This window comes from Macrotis lagotis, chromosome X, assembly GCF_037893015.1.
Source record: "Macrotis lagotis isolate mMagLag1 chromosome X, bilby.v1.9.chrom.fasta, whole genome shotgun sequence".
Lineage (NCBI taxonomy): Eukaryota > Metazoa > Chordata > Mammalia > Peramelemorphia > Peramelidae > Macrotis > Macrotis lagotis.
In genome coordinates, this window is record NC_133666.1 from 139,113,999 (window position 1) to 139,131,945 (window position 17,947).

General features: G+C 38.0%; 1 protein-coding gene across 6 annotated transcripts in view; it reads left to right on the top strand.

Annotated features, from left to right (window-relative positions):
- Positions 1-17,947, top strand: part of SDK1 (sidekick cell adhesion molecule 1) — a 1,240,677-nt gene that overhangs the window by 1,069,433 nt on the left and 153,297 nt on the right. For all 6 annotated transcript variants that reach the window (XM_074200552.1, XM_074200555.1, XM_074200553.1 and 3 more), the window contains 2 exons: positions 8,448-8,642; positions 13,787-13,988. In XM_074200552.1, the coding sequence (XP_074056653.1) occupies positions 8,448-8,642; positions 13,787-13,988 (397 nt within the window). The remainder of the gene's footprint in view (positions 1-8,447; positions 8,643-13,786; positions 13,989-17,947) is intronic.

Below are 17,947 nucleotides of genomic sequence, written 5' to 3' on the forward strand. Positions count from 1 at the left end.
TGCATTTCTCTAATAATTAATGATTTAGAGCATTTTTTCCATATGGCTATGGATTGCTTTGATCTCCTCATCTGTAAATTGCCTTTGCATATCCTTTGACCATTTTGTCAATTGGGGAATGGCTTTTTGTTTTATAAATATGACTCAGTTCTCTGTATATTTTAGAAATGATTCCTTTGTCAGAATCATTAGTTGTAAAGATCGTTTCCCAGTTTACTACATTTCTTTTGATCTTGGTTACAGTGATTTTATCTGTGCAAAAGCTTTTTAATTTAATGTAATTGAAATCATCTAATTGGTTTTTGGTGATGTTCTCCAACTCTTCCTTAGTCATAAACTGTTCCCCTTTCCATAGATCTGACAGGTAGACTAGTCCTTGATCTTCTAATTTGCTTATAGTATTGTTTTTTATGTCTATGTCCTGTAACCATTTGGATCTTATCTTGGTAAAGGGTGTAAGGTGTTGGTCTAATCTAAGTTTCTTCCATACTAACTTCCAATTATCCCAGCAGTTTTTATCAAAGAGGGAGTTTTTATCCCAGTAGCCGGACTCTTTGGGTTTATCAAACAGCAGATTACTATACTCCTCTCCTTCTTTTACACCTAGTCTATTCCACTGGTCTACCACTCTGTTTCTTAGCCAATACCAAACAGTTTTGATGACTGATGCTTTATAATATAATTTTAGATCAGGTAGTGCTAAGCCACCTTCGTTTGCATTTTTTTTTTTTCATTAAGCCCCTGGCAATTCTTGACTTTTTATTTCTCCATATGAATTTACTTACAATTTTTTTCTAACTCATTAAAGTAACTTTTTGGAATTTTGATTGGGAGGGCACTAAACAGATAGTTTAGTTTTGGTAGAATTGTCATTTTTATGATATTAGCTCTCCCTATCCATGAGCTGTTGATATTTGCCCAGTTATTTAAATCTGATTTAATTTGTGTGAGAAGTGTTTTATAATTGCTTTCAAAAAGATTCTGAGTCTGTCTTGGCAAATAGACTCCCAAATATTTTACACTGTCTAAGGTTACTTTGAATGGGATTTCTCTTTCTAGCTCTTCCTGCTGTTTCTTACTAGACATATATAGAAAAGTTGAGGATTTATGGGGGTTTATTTTATAACCTGCAACTTTGCTAAAATTGCTAATTGTTTCCAGTAGTTTTTTAGATGATTTCTTGGGATTCTCTACGTAGACCATCATGTCATCTGCGAAGAGTGAGAGTTTTGTCTCTTCCTTCCCAATTCTAATTCCTTCAATTTCTTTTTCTTCTCTAATTCCTGATTCTAACATTTCTAATACAATATTGAATAGTAGTGATGATAATGGACACCCTTGTTTCACCCCTGATCTTATTGGGAATGCCTCTAGCCTCTCCCCATTGAATATAATGCTTGTTGTTGGTTTCAGATAGATACTGCTAATTATTTTAAGGAACAGTCCATTTTATTCCTACACTCTCTAGTGTTTTTAATAGGAATGGATGCTGTATTTTGTCAAAAGCTTTTTCAGCATCTATTGATATGATCATATGATTTCTGATAGGTTTGTTGTTGATATAATTGAGTATGCTAACAGTTTTCCTAATATTGAACCAACCCTGCATTCCTGGAATAAATCCTAATTGATCATAATGTATTATCCTAGTGATGACTTGTTGTAGTCATTTTGCTAAGATTTTATTTAGGATTTTTGCATCTATATTCATCATGGAAATAGGTATATAATTTTCTTTCTCTTTTTTAACTCTTCCTGGTTTAGGTAACAGTACCATATTGATTTCATAGAAAGAGTTAGGCAGAATTCCATCATTCCCTATTTTTCCAAAGAGTTTATATAGGATTGGAACCAATTGTTCCTTAAATGTTTGGTAGAATTCACTTGTCAATCCATCAGGCCCTGGAGATTTCTTTTTAGGGAGTTCAATAATGGCTTGTTGAATTTTTTTTGAGATAGGGTTGTTTAGGTATTTAATCTCTTCTTCATTTAACCTGGGCAACTTATATTTTTGTCAATATTCATCCATTTCACTTAGATTATCAAATTTATTGGCATAGAGTTGGGCAAAATAATTTTGAATTATTACTTTAATTTCCTCCTCATTGGTGATGAGTTCACCTTTTTTCATTTATAATACTAGCAATTTGGTTTTCTTCTTTCTTTTTTTAATTAAATTGATGAGAGGTTTATCAATTTTATTGTTTTTTTAAAATACCAACTTTTTGTTTTATTTATTAATTCAATAGTTTTTTTGCTTTCAATTTTATTAATTTCTCCTTTAATTTTTAAAATTTCTAATTTGGTATTTGATTGGGGATTTTTGATTTGTTCTTTCTCTAATTTTTTTAGTTGCATGCTTAGTTCATTGATTTCCTCTTTCTCCAATTTATTCATATAAGCATTTAGAGCTATAATATATCCCCTGGCAGTTGCTTTGAATGAATCCTATAGGTTTTGGTATGTTGTTTCATTATCATTATCTAGGATAAAATGGTTAATTCTTTCTATAATTTGTTTCTTGGCGCACTCATTTTTTAAAATGAGGTTATTCAGTTTCCAATTTGCTCTGGGTCTATATCTCCTTGGCCCAGTATTGCATATGACTTTTATTGCATTTTGGTCTGAGAAAGATGTATTCACTATTTCTGCCTTTCTGCAGTTGATCATTAGGTTTTTATGTCCTAGTACATGGTCAATTTTGTATAAACTCCGTGTACTGCAGAGAAAAAGGTATATTCCTTTCTATCCCCTTTCAGTTTCCTCCATAAGTCTACCATATCTAATTTTTCTAACAATCTATTTACCTCCCTAATTTCTTTCTTGTTTGTTTTATGATTTGATTTATCTAGATCTGATAGCGGGAGGTTGAGGTCTCCTACTAGTAGAGTTTTGCTGTCTATGTCTTCCTGTAATTCTTTCAGCTTCTCCTCTAAGAATTTGGGTGCTGTCCCACTAGGTGCATATACATTCAATATTGAAATGACTTTATTGTCTAAGGTACCTTTTATTAGGATAAAGTTTCCTTCCTTATCTCTTTTAACGCTATTTTTGCTGCTCCTTTGTCTGAGATAAGGATTGCTACAGCTGCTTTTTTTTTACTTCAGCTGAAGAAAAATATATTTTGCCCCAACCTTTTACCTTTACTCTATATGTATCTCTCTGCTTCAAATGAGTTTCTTGTAAGCAGCATATTGTAGGATTCTGGTTTTTAATCCACTCTGCTATTTGCTTACATTTTTAGGGAGAGTTCATCCCATTCACATTCAAGGTTATGATTACTAATTCTTTATTGCCCTCCATGATATCTTCCCTCTGTTTGTATTTTCCCCCTTTCCCCCCTTTTATCCATATTCCCCAGTATTTTGTTTTTGAATACCACCCCCTTCAGTATGTTTGCCCTCCTATATCACACCCTCCCCTTTCTTTCCCCTTTCACTTTTTCCCTTTTCCCTTCCCTTCCCTTTGTTATTTCCCCTTATTTCCCCCACTCCCCTTCCCTTTCTCTGTCCCCCCTCCCCTTTTCCCCTTTTAATACTTGAAAGGTTAGATGTTTTATAAGTTAACTGAGTATGTATAGGTTGACTTTAAGCCAAGTCTGATGAGAAGAAGATTCAGGTGTTTCTCCTCTGCTCCCTTCTTCCGCTCTATTACCATAGGTTTTTTGTACCTCTTAGTGTAATGAGATTTGTCCCATTCAATCCCCTCCCTCCTCCCGTCTCTTTCCTGTCCCCCTTTTTAGGGAGGTAGTGTATTTTTTTAAGATCATTCTATCTAAGTCATAGAAAATTCTGAGTGTCTGTCCCTTCTAGTTCAGTATATTCTATTGAATAGAGTCAAAATTCCAGAGAGTTATTAGAGTCTTTCTTCCAAGTGGGGTTAAAGCCAGTTACATCCCATTAGATAGCAGTCTCATGGATAGGTCATGGATGTCCATCATTTCTGGCTAGGTGTATTCTCTCTGTTAGAGTTACATTTCTCAGGATTTATGAGAGTCTCTTCCCCCCACCCCATGCTGAAATATAGCCAGTTTCAACTTACTGGATTGCATTTTTTTTCCTTTTACTGCCGCCCCGTTTTTTTTTTTTTACCTTTTCATGTGTCTCTTGAACCTCCTGTTTGATATCCAGATTTTCTTTTTAGCTCTGGTCTTTTCATCAGAAATTTTTGGCATTCTTCCATTTCGTTAAATGTCCATCTTTTTCCCTGGAAGAGAAGGCTCAGCTTTGCAGGAAAGTAGATTCTTGGCTGCATTCCAAGCTCCCGAGCTCTTCGAAATATCTCGCTCCAGGCCCTTTGATCCCTTAAAGTTGATGCAGCCAGGTCCTCTGTGATCCTTACTGTGGCTCCTTGATATTTAAATTGCTTCTTTCTTGCTGCTTGCAGGATTTTCTCTTTTATCTGATAGTTCTGGAGTTTGGCCACAACATTCCTTGGTGTTTTCATTTTAGGATCTTTTTCTAGTGGGGAGTGATGTACTCTTTCAATAACTACTTTGCCCTCCGATTCCATGGTATCAGGGCAGTTTTCCATCACTAGGTCCTGTAATATTAAGTTCAGGATTTTTTTCTCTTCAATGTTTTCAGGAAGTCCTATAATTTTCAGGTTGCCCCTCCTCGATCTATTCTCAAGGTCAGCAGTTTTGTTGATGAGGTATTTTACATTTGCTTCTATTTTTTCTATTTTTTGATTTTGTTTAACTGACTCTTGCTGTCTCATGGAGTCATTAGTTTCTGTAGACTCCATTCTTTTTTGGGGGGAGGAGTTTTCTTCATTAACCATTTGCAACTCCTTTTCCACTTGGTCAATTCTGCTTTTGAAAGAGCTTTCCATTTGACCAATTGAAGTTTTGAGAGAATTAATTTCTTTTTGCATTTGCTCATTTGAGGATCTGAGAGATTTATTCTCCTTTTGTGTTTGTCCAATTGTACTTTCTAAGGTTTTGTTTTCTTGTTGCAAGGTATTAATTGTCTCTCCCAAATTTTTAAGCTCCTTCCTTACTTCTTCAAGGAAGTCTTCCTGTGCTGGAGACCAGATTGTATTCTCCTCAGAGGTTCCAGGTCTCTCTGAGTTGGGGTCTTTCCCTTCCAGGAATTTTTCTATGGATCCATGTTTCCACTGACCCTTCTTCATTATGCTAGGACCTTGAGTTGGGTGGGGGGGACTGGTTCACCTGCGCTTGGGATCTCTAAAGGCTTTACTGATTGCAGTTTATCTGGCTGGCCAGTAGGAGGTGCTGGTTGCCCTCTCTGGAGTGTCTGTGACCTTGGTTGGGAGGCCTTCTTCCTTTGCCCAAAGGGAGGAGTTGGAACTATTGAATTCTTTTGCCTTCAATCAATGGTGGGCTTTACCCTGGCCTGAGGTGATTCCTCAGCTGGGCTCTTCTTCTGCTCACACACCTGGGCCTGAGGCAGAAATAGTTTGCATTTGTTTGGGAGGAGGCCTCTGTGCCTTGGAGGCATGGACTCAGAGTTTCTCAGACCTGAGGAGCCCAGGGATGGCGTTCGCAGCTCTCCTGCACCATACCTCTCCCTGCAGCCCCTTCCCCAAGCTCCAGGGGTCAGCACCAACACCAGCGCCTCTGCTTTCCCGTGGACCCAAGCCCCCTTCGTACAGCCCTACCACTGATCCAGCAGGTCCAGCTCTCGGGCCCTCAGACTCCTGATTCCAATTCAGCTGCTAATCTGGCTGATCCCTGGCTGATCTTCCCTCAGAACCCAGACTCACCTGCCGGTACTCAGCCAAGGCTGCTGGGGGAGACAAATCCTGAGGTAGATTTTCCTCTCCTTGCTTTTCTTTCTGGGTTTCCTGGTTCGGAATTCTTTTAAGAGGTTTGTGTCATGTGATAGATGGGGAAGAGATCAGGAGACGTTAGAACTGTGCCTGTCTTCTCTCTGCCATCTTGGCCAGATGCTTTTGAGAAGACATCTTCTTTAAGTAACTGTGAATCTTATTGTTGAAACCCTCTCATATATGTGGGCTTCATGCAGTCTGTACAGTGTCATATACCACAGATGTATAAAGAAATACATGTAGATCCAAAACAATTAGCATTATAATAAGATGATTATGAGTATTGTGTGGCATTTCTTTTGATATTAGTCTTGAAATTTACTAGTCATTGAACTTGCCAATTGTTTGCTAGTCTTACTTAGTCTGGGGTTAATACCCAAGGACTTCACCTATTATTCATGCATTAACTAAACTATTAATCCTCTGGGGAGACACCATTGAGTTCTTTTGGCCAGTGGCTTCATTTTTTCATGCCTTGGTCTTCTAACTGGTGTGAAGTCAGGGGATTAACAGTGCAGTAACTGTATAGCATGATAAGTACAGAATGGATCAATGACAGATACAACCTGTTCTCTATAGTAAGTTAGATACAATAGGAGTTTATTCTCTGATAGTTCAGGGTCCTTTTCCTTCTTCAATTCTTGCTTAAAGGAAAAAGAAAACAAGAACCTCCTGTTGCCAGTGGATGTGTGACAAGCACACAAAAACACGCACACACACACACACACACACACACACACACAAGAAGAAGAGGAACTTTTCTTAATCTCTTAGTTTATTTTGCATATGGTTGCCTCTTGTCTATTCCCTATAACTCATATCCCTAAACTCATCTAATTATCCCATTTCCTATCCCATACACTTCAGCCCTTTTCTAGTAGAGAAATTTGTTTGGTCTTGACTATTCAGCAATTGCTTCATGCAGATTTCAGAAGAGTCATTTTGTCTTTGTAATGTCCTTTACTATTCTAGTTAATTTATTCAGTCTCTTATTCTGGAGGACTCTTTCTCAACTTCATCCTAACATTGGTATTATGGGATTTCATTGCAATCCTTTAGACCTGATGCAAAAGGCAAAAAAAATGTACCTTAACCATCTATCGCCCAGTCATTTCCTGAGTTGCCACAAGAATCACTGTCTTATCACTTGTCTCCAGTTTTCATTTTCCAGTCCCATAAGTGATGTCCTCTAACCCTCCATGTTAGTTCTCTAATTGGCAACGTTTCCTATCTAATTTCTCTTTCTTCTCTCTACCACCTCCTCCTTGGAGGTGGATATTCACTTATATAAACTTTTACAAGCTCTACTGCAGAAGTGCAAGTATTCAAGACATAACTGGGGTTGGGAGTGTATACTTGAACTGCTGCAGAAGCCTTTGTAGTTCAAAGGATGAGCTGAGTGCTAGCAAAAACTGGTGAAAATAAGTCCAGTTGACTGGAGTTTGATTCCCCCACCCCATGTTCTTTCTAGAACATGAAGTATTGAAAAGTTTGAATTTTATTAATTTCAGGACCACAAAACCCTGGTCCATTATCATTTCAATCAACTTGAGTAATTAAAATTTGGACCATAAATTCTTAGCAAGCTTTTCCCCCACCCCCAAAAGCACTTGTCACTACTATTTTTGGCAAAAAAAAATGGAAAGTTGGCACTTCTTCCTCAGGAACCATTTGTCACCCCATTATTGGAGGGTTTGGGATAGCCTGGTTGATGTGATCTGAGCAATAATAATGTCTGATCAGCCATCAACTCTTAATAATCAGGTTACTTTGAAAGAAGTTTAGAGCCTGTAGAGCCTTCAATAGACTGATTAATAAGTGCATTCCTCCTTGTTGGCAAGAAGGGTATTGTTCAAAGCAGAGCTGTCCTTTCCCTATCCCACCCCCCCTCACCTCCACCCCAGCTCCGAGTTGCCTGAAGTATTGCAATCTGGGCAAAAGAAGAAGATACAAGAAGGCTCTTTTTGACATAAAGAAATAAAAATATGTGCCATCAATTATAGCTTAGGGATGCTGGGTATCTGCGAGCAGATAGGGAAGATGAAAGGGAGTAACTATGAATAACAGATGTGAGAGTCAACTAGATATACAGTTGGCTATCCAGGGTGCTGTACTGTCTAAGCAGTCAAGATGCTGCATATTTTAAAAACTACTCTGGCATCATGGTGTTCTGCTCCATATCCTTGCAAGGGTGCGTGTGTGTTTACAGCCAAGGGTGATGGTGTTGGTATGGAAAAGGAGATTAGTTTCTCTGTACTGACTCACCCTGTCAAAAACAATTGTGAGGACTCTGCTGGTCCTTGTGGTATTCTCTGAGCGTACCAATGTACTTGGGAAAGATGAAACTGTTTTCACATCTTGTTCCTGTGAAGGATGAAGAGTGAAACAAGTTTCATGGTAGATTAGTGCTCAAAAGGCTGTTCCATTCATCACTATATGTAATTTCCCTTTTAATGCACTATATCTGCATATGAGATGTTAGGGGTAGGGGAAATAAGTGATTAAAAAATGATTAAAAAAATGTTTTGCTTGCTTTTCCAATAAAGAAGTCATTAGACTGCACTAGGGAATTACCATTATTCTTCATGGAAAGAATGTACAACAAAGCTAAATCTTTTCCTCTGTTCTTTTTGCCTTGGTTAATGTCAATCCAGGGTATCAGATTGCATATCGTCTAGCCACCAGCAGCCCCAACAAGTTTACCACTGTTGAAGTTGGCTCAACTGTGAGGCAGTTCACTGCCACAGATCTCACTCCAGAGTCAGCATACATCTTCAGGGCATCTGCAAAAACAAGACAAGGATGGGGGGAGCCTTTAGAAGCCACAGTCATCACCACTGAAAAGAGAGGTAAGACTTAGAAGATCATATTCTAAAATCATAGATACAACACATGACAGAATTGTACTCTCCTGAACTCATTCAATCTTTAGCTCTCTCTCTGTTATATTTTAATCTGTTGTGCTATTCTACCTGCTACTTGAGTCAGGTCATTTTGTTCAGCTGCCTTTTCTAAGTTTTTGAGACACAAAGATAAGCCAACAATGGCAAACCCAGATCAGGAAGCCTTCGATGCAATAATGTGTGTGTGGTGATCATACTTGACTCATGCCAGAAAGCTTTATGTCTCCTCTCCATACCAACCCCAAATGTCTCGCTATTGTTTCTGCACATGATATGCTCCTCTAAAAGTGTCAATAAAGTCTGACTTCTGTAGGCCAAGTGTCTTTCCTATTACTCTTTTTTTTTTTTTTTGCAAGGCAAAGGGGTTAAGTGACTTGCCCATGGTTACACAACTCGGTAATTATAAAGTGTCTGAGACCAGATTTGAACTCAGGACCTCCTGACTCCAGGGCTGTTGCCCTATCTACTGCTCCACCTAACTGCTCCTTCCTATTACTCATAAGGCTAATCTTTTCTAAGTGAAATATCATGTAAAACCAAAAGCAGGTTTCTACTGTCTATTTCTAACTAGGTTAAAATTCTATGAATGAGACTTAACTAAAATGCTCCAAAAGTGAATAAATAAGAATAATAACCTATTACTGTCCCTGTTGTCTTGGGCATTCCTTTCTGCTTTCCAAAAACTATTATAAGATTAATACTTCTTAATATTAAGGATCAAGATTTCCAGATTCAACTAATGACCAAATAGATTTTATAAAACAATATTTTGACAGACAATCTAAAAAAATAAGTGAATCAATCAATATAGATCCCATTTACACTGTAAGCTACAAGGTTAGGGAAGAATGCACTAAACTCATTATATTTAAAAAGCAATAGGAGATGTTTAGCTCAAATCCAAGTATTACTAGAGGCTTCAGTCACCAGATGTTAAGTTTCAAAAGAAAAAAATATTTACAAAACTTACCTATATTTTAAAGGAAGATGTATTTTAAAAAAAGGGGAATTTCCTTTTCAGATTCTGAAATGTTCAAAGTGTTAAGGCCTTTTAGTCTTCCTCCTACCACAATTGTATAAAAATATAAACTGTTATCACCCAATGATGTCTTCCCTTCACATAATCACTTACACAGAATTATTATGAATTTTGACTGGTATCTCAGTCAGATAGAGAACTGGACTCAGAGTTTCTAAGATCTAGCTTCAAGAACAGTTTCTGGCCCTGTAATCCTAAGCAAGTCCCTTAAACTCTCAGTGACACCCTGGACAAGTCTCTAAGACTGGAACTTGCAGAGAAGCCTTCAGCCTTTGTCCATGGAAAGGATTTCTTCATTTGGGTTATCCCTACCTAATGAAATGTCAGGTCCATTTCCCATCTTTGATATTAATTTATGCTGGATCCCATGAAAAAATTGATGTATTTTGATTTGTTTAGTTTTTTCCTAATTCCTCAGCCCAAATTCTCCATTCTGGCATTTAAGCCCTCATAATCCAATCCTATCTTCTGTTTTGTTTTTTTTTTTGCAACTGCCTCTAACTTTTCTTCTGCTAGATCAGTTTCCTAACTATCCCTTGAATACACTCTGCTAGTTTATTATCTGTGCCCATATTTATCCTGTGCTATCTGTATGCCTTCCTCTTTACCCATCCAAATCCTACCCATCTTTCTATTGTCACCTTCTCAGTGAAGCCTTCCAGGCAATTCTAACCTCCTGATAGCTCTTCTTTCCTGCTCTCCCACTGCATTCTCTTTTATATTGTTCTATGAATGTTCCTACTTCAATCTTCTCTCTCCAAGACTCTTAAATCTTGAATAAGACTTGAGTTAAGGAATAAGACTCCTTAAGAGTAGGGATTATATCATAAACCTCTTTTGTTTCTATCATAATCAGAAGTACAATGGTGAGCACATAATAATGGATCAGTAAATATATGAAATGAAGGATCAACATGCTGTCAAATTTACTGTCCTCCATAAGACAATAATTTTTAAAAAATTGAATTATCTCAAATTTATCATCATACTAATCATCAAAAATTTTGAACCTTGAAGTAGAAAAAATTACACAGAAAAGGCTATTCATACTACATATTTTTGTATATTAAATTGCAAAGCCAAGGACATAAATTGTTCCATAATTACCTTCCAAGTTATCACTATAATATATCATATGATTTTTCAAGGACAATTTTTCATTGGCCCATTAACTGAGTCTACTTTAACATCCTCTGGTTCTATTTTTAAAAGTTACTTGTATATTATCACTGATTACCCATTAGCCACAGAGCATAATTCCTTTGTAGACATTGCACTAACAATATTGCTTTTCAGTTATTTGATCATTTGAGGATAGGTTAAGCATGAAAGTCTTGCTCTAAGACTATATCTTCTTTGGAACTTATCCATAGCTGCATTTTTCTTATAAGCAAGGACCCAAAATGGTTGTAAGTAAGCTCTCTATTGACTTGGCAACTAAATGCCACTTCCATGGGTTTAGAACTCATCTTCTCCTTGAGATTGTTATAGACCATTATAAATACTCAGTGATTTTTTATAGTAATCTATTAGGGCAGAAAAAAAATTAATCCATATCAAGAGCTTGGGTTTGGAGTTTTGCCAAAGGGTTAAAGTCAAACTTAAGTGCATTAAAATGAATCACATCTGAGTGTTGGGTATTAACATTAAGACCCTTTTTGATGTACCCTAATCCACAAACACCTGCCTGATGCTGATAGAACAGAGTGGTGGCTTATACAGTTATATCCCCCCTGCCCAAATATCCCCTCGTGATGTTATAGAAAATTTTCTGGCTCTTGCATATAGTTCTTAAAGCCCTCATGGTTCAGCCATACAAAGTCTCAGAAAAGTACAAGTCATCAAGTAGGCATTTTGAGAAAGGGGTAAAGAAGTGAATGAAATGTTATTAATAACAGAGCTTCAGAGAAATAAGGTTGTATGAGGTGTGTGCTTGTGGAAACAAGTGCTGATTAAGTTGAATCGAATAGCTTCTCACAGACAAGTCACTGTGGTGTCAACAATCAATTGCTGCTTTATTACATGCCACCCATTTTAATCAGAATCAATAATCTTCATGATAAACAATTAAACAATTATTCCTCACTCTATTGAGTTTCTCTATTGAAATCGATGGGGTGAGGAGACATGGTGACAGGAGAACAGATCTATATTCAGATACCATGTCCTGGCATCTACAACACCTGCATGCCCATTCCCCATCCCCAGAGAGATGGTATAACATGCCATTACCCTAGAGGAATCCACACAATTGTTGGAACCAGTTGTCTTAGCTCTTTAGATTCATATCATGAATATACTGTAGTCAGGGAAGGAAGGAAGGAAGGAAGGAAGAAGGGAGAAGGGAGAGAGGGAGGAAGGAAGAAGGGAGAGAGGGAGGAAGGAAGAAGGAAGGAAGAAGGGAGAGAGGGAGGAAGGAAGAAGGAAGGAAGAAGGGAGAAGAGAGAGGGAGGAAGAAGGAAGAAGGAAGGAAGAAGGGAGAGAGGGAGAAAGGAAGGAAGGAAGGAAGGAAGAAGGGAGAGAGGGAGGGAGGGAGGGAGGAAGGAAGGAAGAGAGGAAGGAAGGAAGGGAGAGAGAGGAAGGAAGAAGGAAGGGAGAGGGAGGAAGGAAGAAGGAAGGGAGAGAGGGAGGAAGGAAGAAGGAAGGAAGCAAGGGAGAGAGGGAGGAAGGAAGAAGGAAGGAAGCAAGGGAGAGAGGGAGGAAGGAAGAAGCAAGGAAGCAAGGGAGAGAGGGAGGAAGGAAGAAGGAAGGAAGCAAGGGAGAGAGGGAGGAAGGAAGAAGCAAGGAAGCAAGGGAGAGAGGGAGGAAGGAAGAAGCAAGGAAGCAAGGGAGAGAGGGAGGAAGGAAGAAGCAAGGAAGCAAGGGAGAGAGGGAGGAAGGAAGAAGCAAGGAAGCAAGGGAGAGAGGGAGGAAGGAAGAAGCAAGGAAGCAAGGGAGAGAGGGAGGAAGGAAGAAGCAAGGAAGCAAGGGAGAGAGGGAGGAAGGAAGAAGCAAGGAAGCAAGGGAGAGAGGGAGGAAGGAAGAAGCAAGGAAGCAAGGGAGAGAGGGAGGAAGGAAGAAGCAAGGAAGCAAGGGAGAGAGGGAGGAAGGAAGAAGCAAGGAAGCAAGGGAGAGAGGGAGGAAGGAAGAAGCAAGGAAGCAAGGGAGAGAGGGAGGAAGGAAGAAGCAAGGAAGCAAGGGAGAGAGGGAGGAAGGAAGAAGCAAGGAAGCAAGGGAGAGAGGGAGGAAGGAAGAAGCAAGGAAGCAAGGGAGAGAGGGAGGAAGGAAGAAGGAAGGAAGCAAGGGAGAAAAGGAGGAAGGAAGAAGGAAGGAAGCAAGGGAGAAAAGGAGGAAGGAAGAAGGAAGGGAGGGAGGGAGAGAGGGAGGAAGGAAGAAAAAGAAGGAAGGAAGGAAGAGAGGGAGGAAGGAAGAAAAAGAAGGAAGGAAGGAAGAGAGGGAGGAAGGAAGAAAAAAGGAAGGAAGAGAGGGAGGAAGGAAGAAGGAAGGAAGAGAGGGAACAAGGAAGAAGGAAAAGAGAGAGAGAGAGAGAGAGACAGAGAGAGAGAGAGAGAGAGAGAGAGAGAGAGAGAGAGAGAGAGAGAGAGGAAAATGGGGGAGAGGAAGAAAAAGTAAAAAATGAACTGGAAGGTGATTAGAAGTACAGACAGGCTTCCTATAGTCTCACCTGTCACTCAATCACTTGTATTTGATGTCCTGGGTGCTATTGCATAAATCTCTAATTGATTCTCTTCTGTTTTCCACCAGTAACTGACTTGTCTCTGTTGAGAATGGAGTGTTCTAGGAGGAAGCAAGTATTATCCAATTAAAGTATTTCACCATCAGAATTGTAGTCTTTCTAGAATTAGTTATAAGGATGGTTACCATGGAGGCATCTGTATTTCATATGAAACTAGCAAGAATTTTTAGTAGCTCTCATTTAGATCTATACTATCCAAATGACTTACATTGGACAATGCATAATAAGATAGTTGTTATCTGCAGAACAGGTCAAGGTTTCAAGGTACAGGATTTCTGAATTTCTGCCCCAGTCATTTCTTTGGTTTCATTTCAGATCGTCCAGCACCTCCCAGACATCTTCTGATTCCCCAGTCAGAAGTGACCTCTAGGAGCCTACAGCTCCAGTGGGTTCCTGGAAGTGATGGATCATCACCAATACGGTATTTTACAGTGCAGATCCGAGAATTACCAGGAGGAGAGTGGCAAACCTACTCCTCATCCATCAGCCATGAAGTCACAGCCTATCTTATTGAAAGGTAACACAAGGCATCACAGAAATCAGAGCAAATTGGTCATGCTGGTAACTACCTTCCAAAGGCAACTCTTAAGAATGTCAAATGGATATGATGTAGGTTAAGTGAATTATTTGATTAACTTGAATCCTGGGATGGCACCAGGGTATAGTGCAAAAATTACTGAGTTTGGAGTTAGAAGACCTGGATTCTTTTTTTGTTGTTTTTAATTTTAATTTTTATTATATTTTATATTATATTATTATATTATTATATTTATTATTTATATTATTATATTTATATTGTTATTATTTGTATGTATTATTCATATTTATTATATATTATATATATTATATTTTATTTTTCCAAATACTTGTTGTGAAAGTTTTTTCAACATTCATCCATATGCATATGTATATTTTTAAATTACAAAATTTTTCTTCCAATCTTTCTTCCCACCCCCCCCTCCCCTCAGTGGCGAACAGTCAGGTTAACATTGTACATACATATTTTTGATAAACATGTTTACAGATTAGTCATTTTCAGTATGAGGAATTAGGATTAAGCGAAAGAGATACATAAGAGATGATTTTTATGAAGTGTTCATCAGATTCTGAAGGGGTTTTTGGGGGGGGTTGTTTTGTTTTGTTTTATTTTTCTTCCTCTGAATGGGGATAGCATTGTCCATAGTAGATCTAATAGGGTTATCCTAACTCTGAATTGCTGAGAGGAACTGTTTCCATCAAGGTTGACCACCTCACTATGTTGTTGTTAATGTGTACATTGTTCTCTTGGTTTTGCTTCCTTTACTCAGCATCAGATACTGTAACTCATTCCATGCTTCTCTGGAGTCCAACCATTCATGGTTTCTTATAGAACAATAATATTCCATAATATTCATGTACAATAACTTCTTTAGTCATCCTCCAATTGATGGGCATTCCCTCAATTTCTAATTCTTTGCCACTACAAAAAGAGCTGCTTTGAATATTTTGAAACATGAGGGACTTTTACCCCATTTTTTATGATTTCTTCTGAATGTAGGTCTAGAATTGGAATTACTAGATCAAAGAGTATGAATGGCTTTTTGCTGTTTGGGCATGGTTCCATATTGCTCTCCAGAATGGTTGGATCACTTCACAACTCCACCAGCAATGTATCAATGTCCCAATTCTCCCACAACCTCTCCAACATTGATCATTTTCCCTTTTTTCCTCATCTTAGCGAATCTGATAGGTGTGAGGTGATAACTCATAGTTGTTTTAATTTACATCTCTAATCAATAATGATTTGGAGCAGTTTTATTTGATTTTATATATATATATATATATATATATTTATATATATAGTCTTTAATTTCTTCATTTAAAAACTGTCTATTCATATCCTTTGACTATTTATCAGTTGGGGAATGACTTGTAACCTTATAAATTTGATGCAATTCTCTATACATTTTAGAAATGGGACCTTTATCAGAACTCCTAGTTCTGAAGGTTGTTTCCTTTAATTTTGGCAGCATTGATTTTATTAGTGCAAAACCTTTTTAATTTAATAAAGTCAAAATCATTCATTTTGTAGTATATAAGGTACTCTATTTCTTGTTTGCTCATAAATTGTTCCCTTTTCATAGATATGATGGAGAGAGTATTTCTTGGTCTATTAATTTAACTATGGTGTCACTCTTTATGTCTAAATTCTGTATCTATTTTGATCTTATTTTGCTATAAGGTGTGAGATGTGAATCTATGCCTAGTTTTTGCCATACTATTTTCCAGTTTTTCCAACAATTTTAGTCAAATAGTGAGTTCTTATCTCAGAAGCTGATGTCTTTGGGTTTGTCAAATGGTAGATTGCTGTAGTCATTTACTGTGGTTTCTTTTGAACGTATCCTAATTCACTGATTAATTACTCTTTTTTAAAAAATTTTTGTTTATTTATTTTATATTATTACAATAATCTTTTTGTGAGAGTAATCATAAACCTCCCCCACCCACCCCAAAAAAGATGAGAAATCTCAAGAATAGTGAGAGAGGGGGGGAAAAGTGTACTTTTGTCTGTGTTCAGATTCCAATGGCTATCTCTGCAATGAGTTGTCTACCCCATCATAGCTACCATAGAAGTTGCTTCAATACTTTTCCCACAGTTGCTATCACTAGCTGTATTTCCCTCTACTCTATTCCTTTCCACTCTCATCTATTCCATTCTCTCTCTCTTTCCTTTCATCCTGTCCCTGTTCAGAAGTGTGTTGTATCTGAGTACCCCTTCCCTCCCCCTATTCCCCCTTATCCCATTCCTTTCCCCGCATTTTTCTCTAGATTTCTATAAGTGCATGTTATTTCTTCTCTGAGCCATTTCTGATGAGAATGAAGGCTCACTCATCCCCCCTCATCTTCCCCCCATTCCCCTCCTTTGTAAAAGCTTTTTCTTGACTCTTAGCCCCTTCTTCCTCTCCTTTCTCTTCCTCCCAGTACTTTCCTTTATCACCCATTGACTCCATCTTTTTAATACATAATACCATTATATTCAGCTCTTTCCTGTTCCTTGTCTATATATGCTCCTTCTAACTGCTCTTATCAATGAGAAAATGCATATGAGTTATCGGTTTCCTTTTCCCATTCAGGAATGCAAACAGTTCAACATCATTAAGTTCCTCATAATTAGTCCTTCTCATCTGCTCCCTCTATGGTTTCCCCAAGTCCTGTACTTGAAGATCAAACTTTCTGTTCAGCTCTGGCTGTTTTAATAGAAAAGTTTGAAAGTCCCCTCTTTCTTTGAAAATGCATCTTTTCCCCTGAAAGAGGATGTTCAGTTTTGCTGGGTAGTTGATGCTCAGTTGTAAAACAAGATCTTTTGCCTTCTGGAATATCATATTCCAAGTCCTTAATGTAGATGCTGCCAGATCCTGTGTAATTCTGACTATAGAACACAGTAGTTGGATTACTCATTTCTGGTATTTTCTCTTTGACTTGGACGTGTTGGAGTTTGGCCATAATATTACTGTAAATTTTTCTTTTGGGATCTCTTTCAGGAGGTGACCAGTGAATTCCTTCACTTTTTATTTTATCCTCTTCTTCTAAGATCTCAGGGAAATTTTGCTAAATTATTTCTTGAAAAATGAAGTCTAGGCTCTTTTCCTGGTCATGACTTTCAGGCATCCCAATAATTTTTAAATTATCTCTCTTGGATCTGTTTTTAAGGTCAGTTGTTTTTCCAATGAGATATTTCACATTTCATTCTAATTTGGGGGTTTTTGGGTATAGTTTTATTTTTTTCCCTGAGTTCTTGCAAAGCCACCTTTACTTCCATTCTGCATTTGAAGGAGTTATTTTCTTCAGAGAGCTTCTTAATCTCCTTTTCCAGCTGGTCAATTCTGCTTCTTTAAGGCATTCTTACTTCTTCTCCTCATTTGTCTTTTGTGTTTCTTTTTCCATTTGGCCTTATCTGGTTTTTAATATATTATTTTCTTCAGTATTTTTTTGTATTTCTTTCACCAGGTCACTGACTTGGTTTTCATCATTTATCTGCATCACTGTCATTTCTCCTCCCAATTTTCCCTCTCTCCCTTAATTTCTTTTTCAAAGTCTCTTTTGAGCTCATCCATAAGCTAGGCCCATTTTCTTTTTCTTTTGGTGGTTTTGGATCCAGAATCTGCAATTTTGATGACGATGATGATCTGAGTATGTATTTTGATCCTCCATGGGACCAAAGTAATTTTCTTTGGTCAAATTCTTCTTTTTATGTTGCTTGCTCATTTTCTTAGCCTATGACTGATTTACTGCACTTCTAAGGGTTTGGGGGGATTTGGGGACAATCCACAGAGACCTTGATTCCTCCAAGGTTTTATGAGATGCTCTGACTGCTCTCTTACCTGTGTTCAGGCCCTCCCCTCTGCCCTGGAACTGTGAGGAGAATCCCTGCTCAACTGTGGTGGTCTTGTGGGGACCCAGACTGCAACCTGGATCTGAGTGTGGGCAAACAGCATA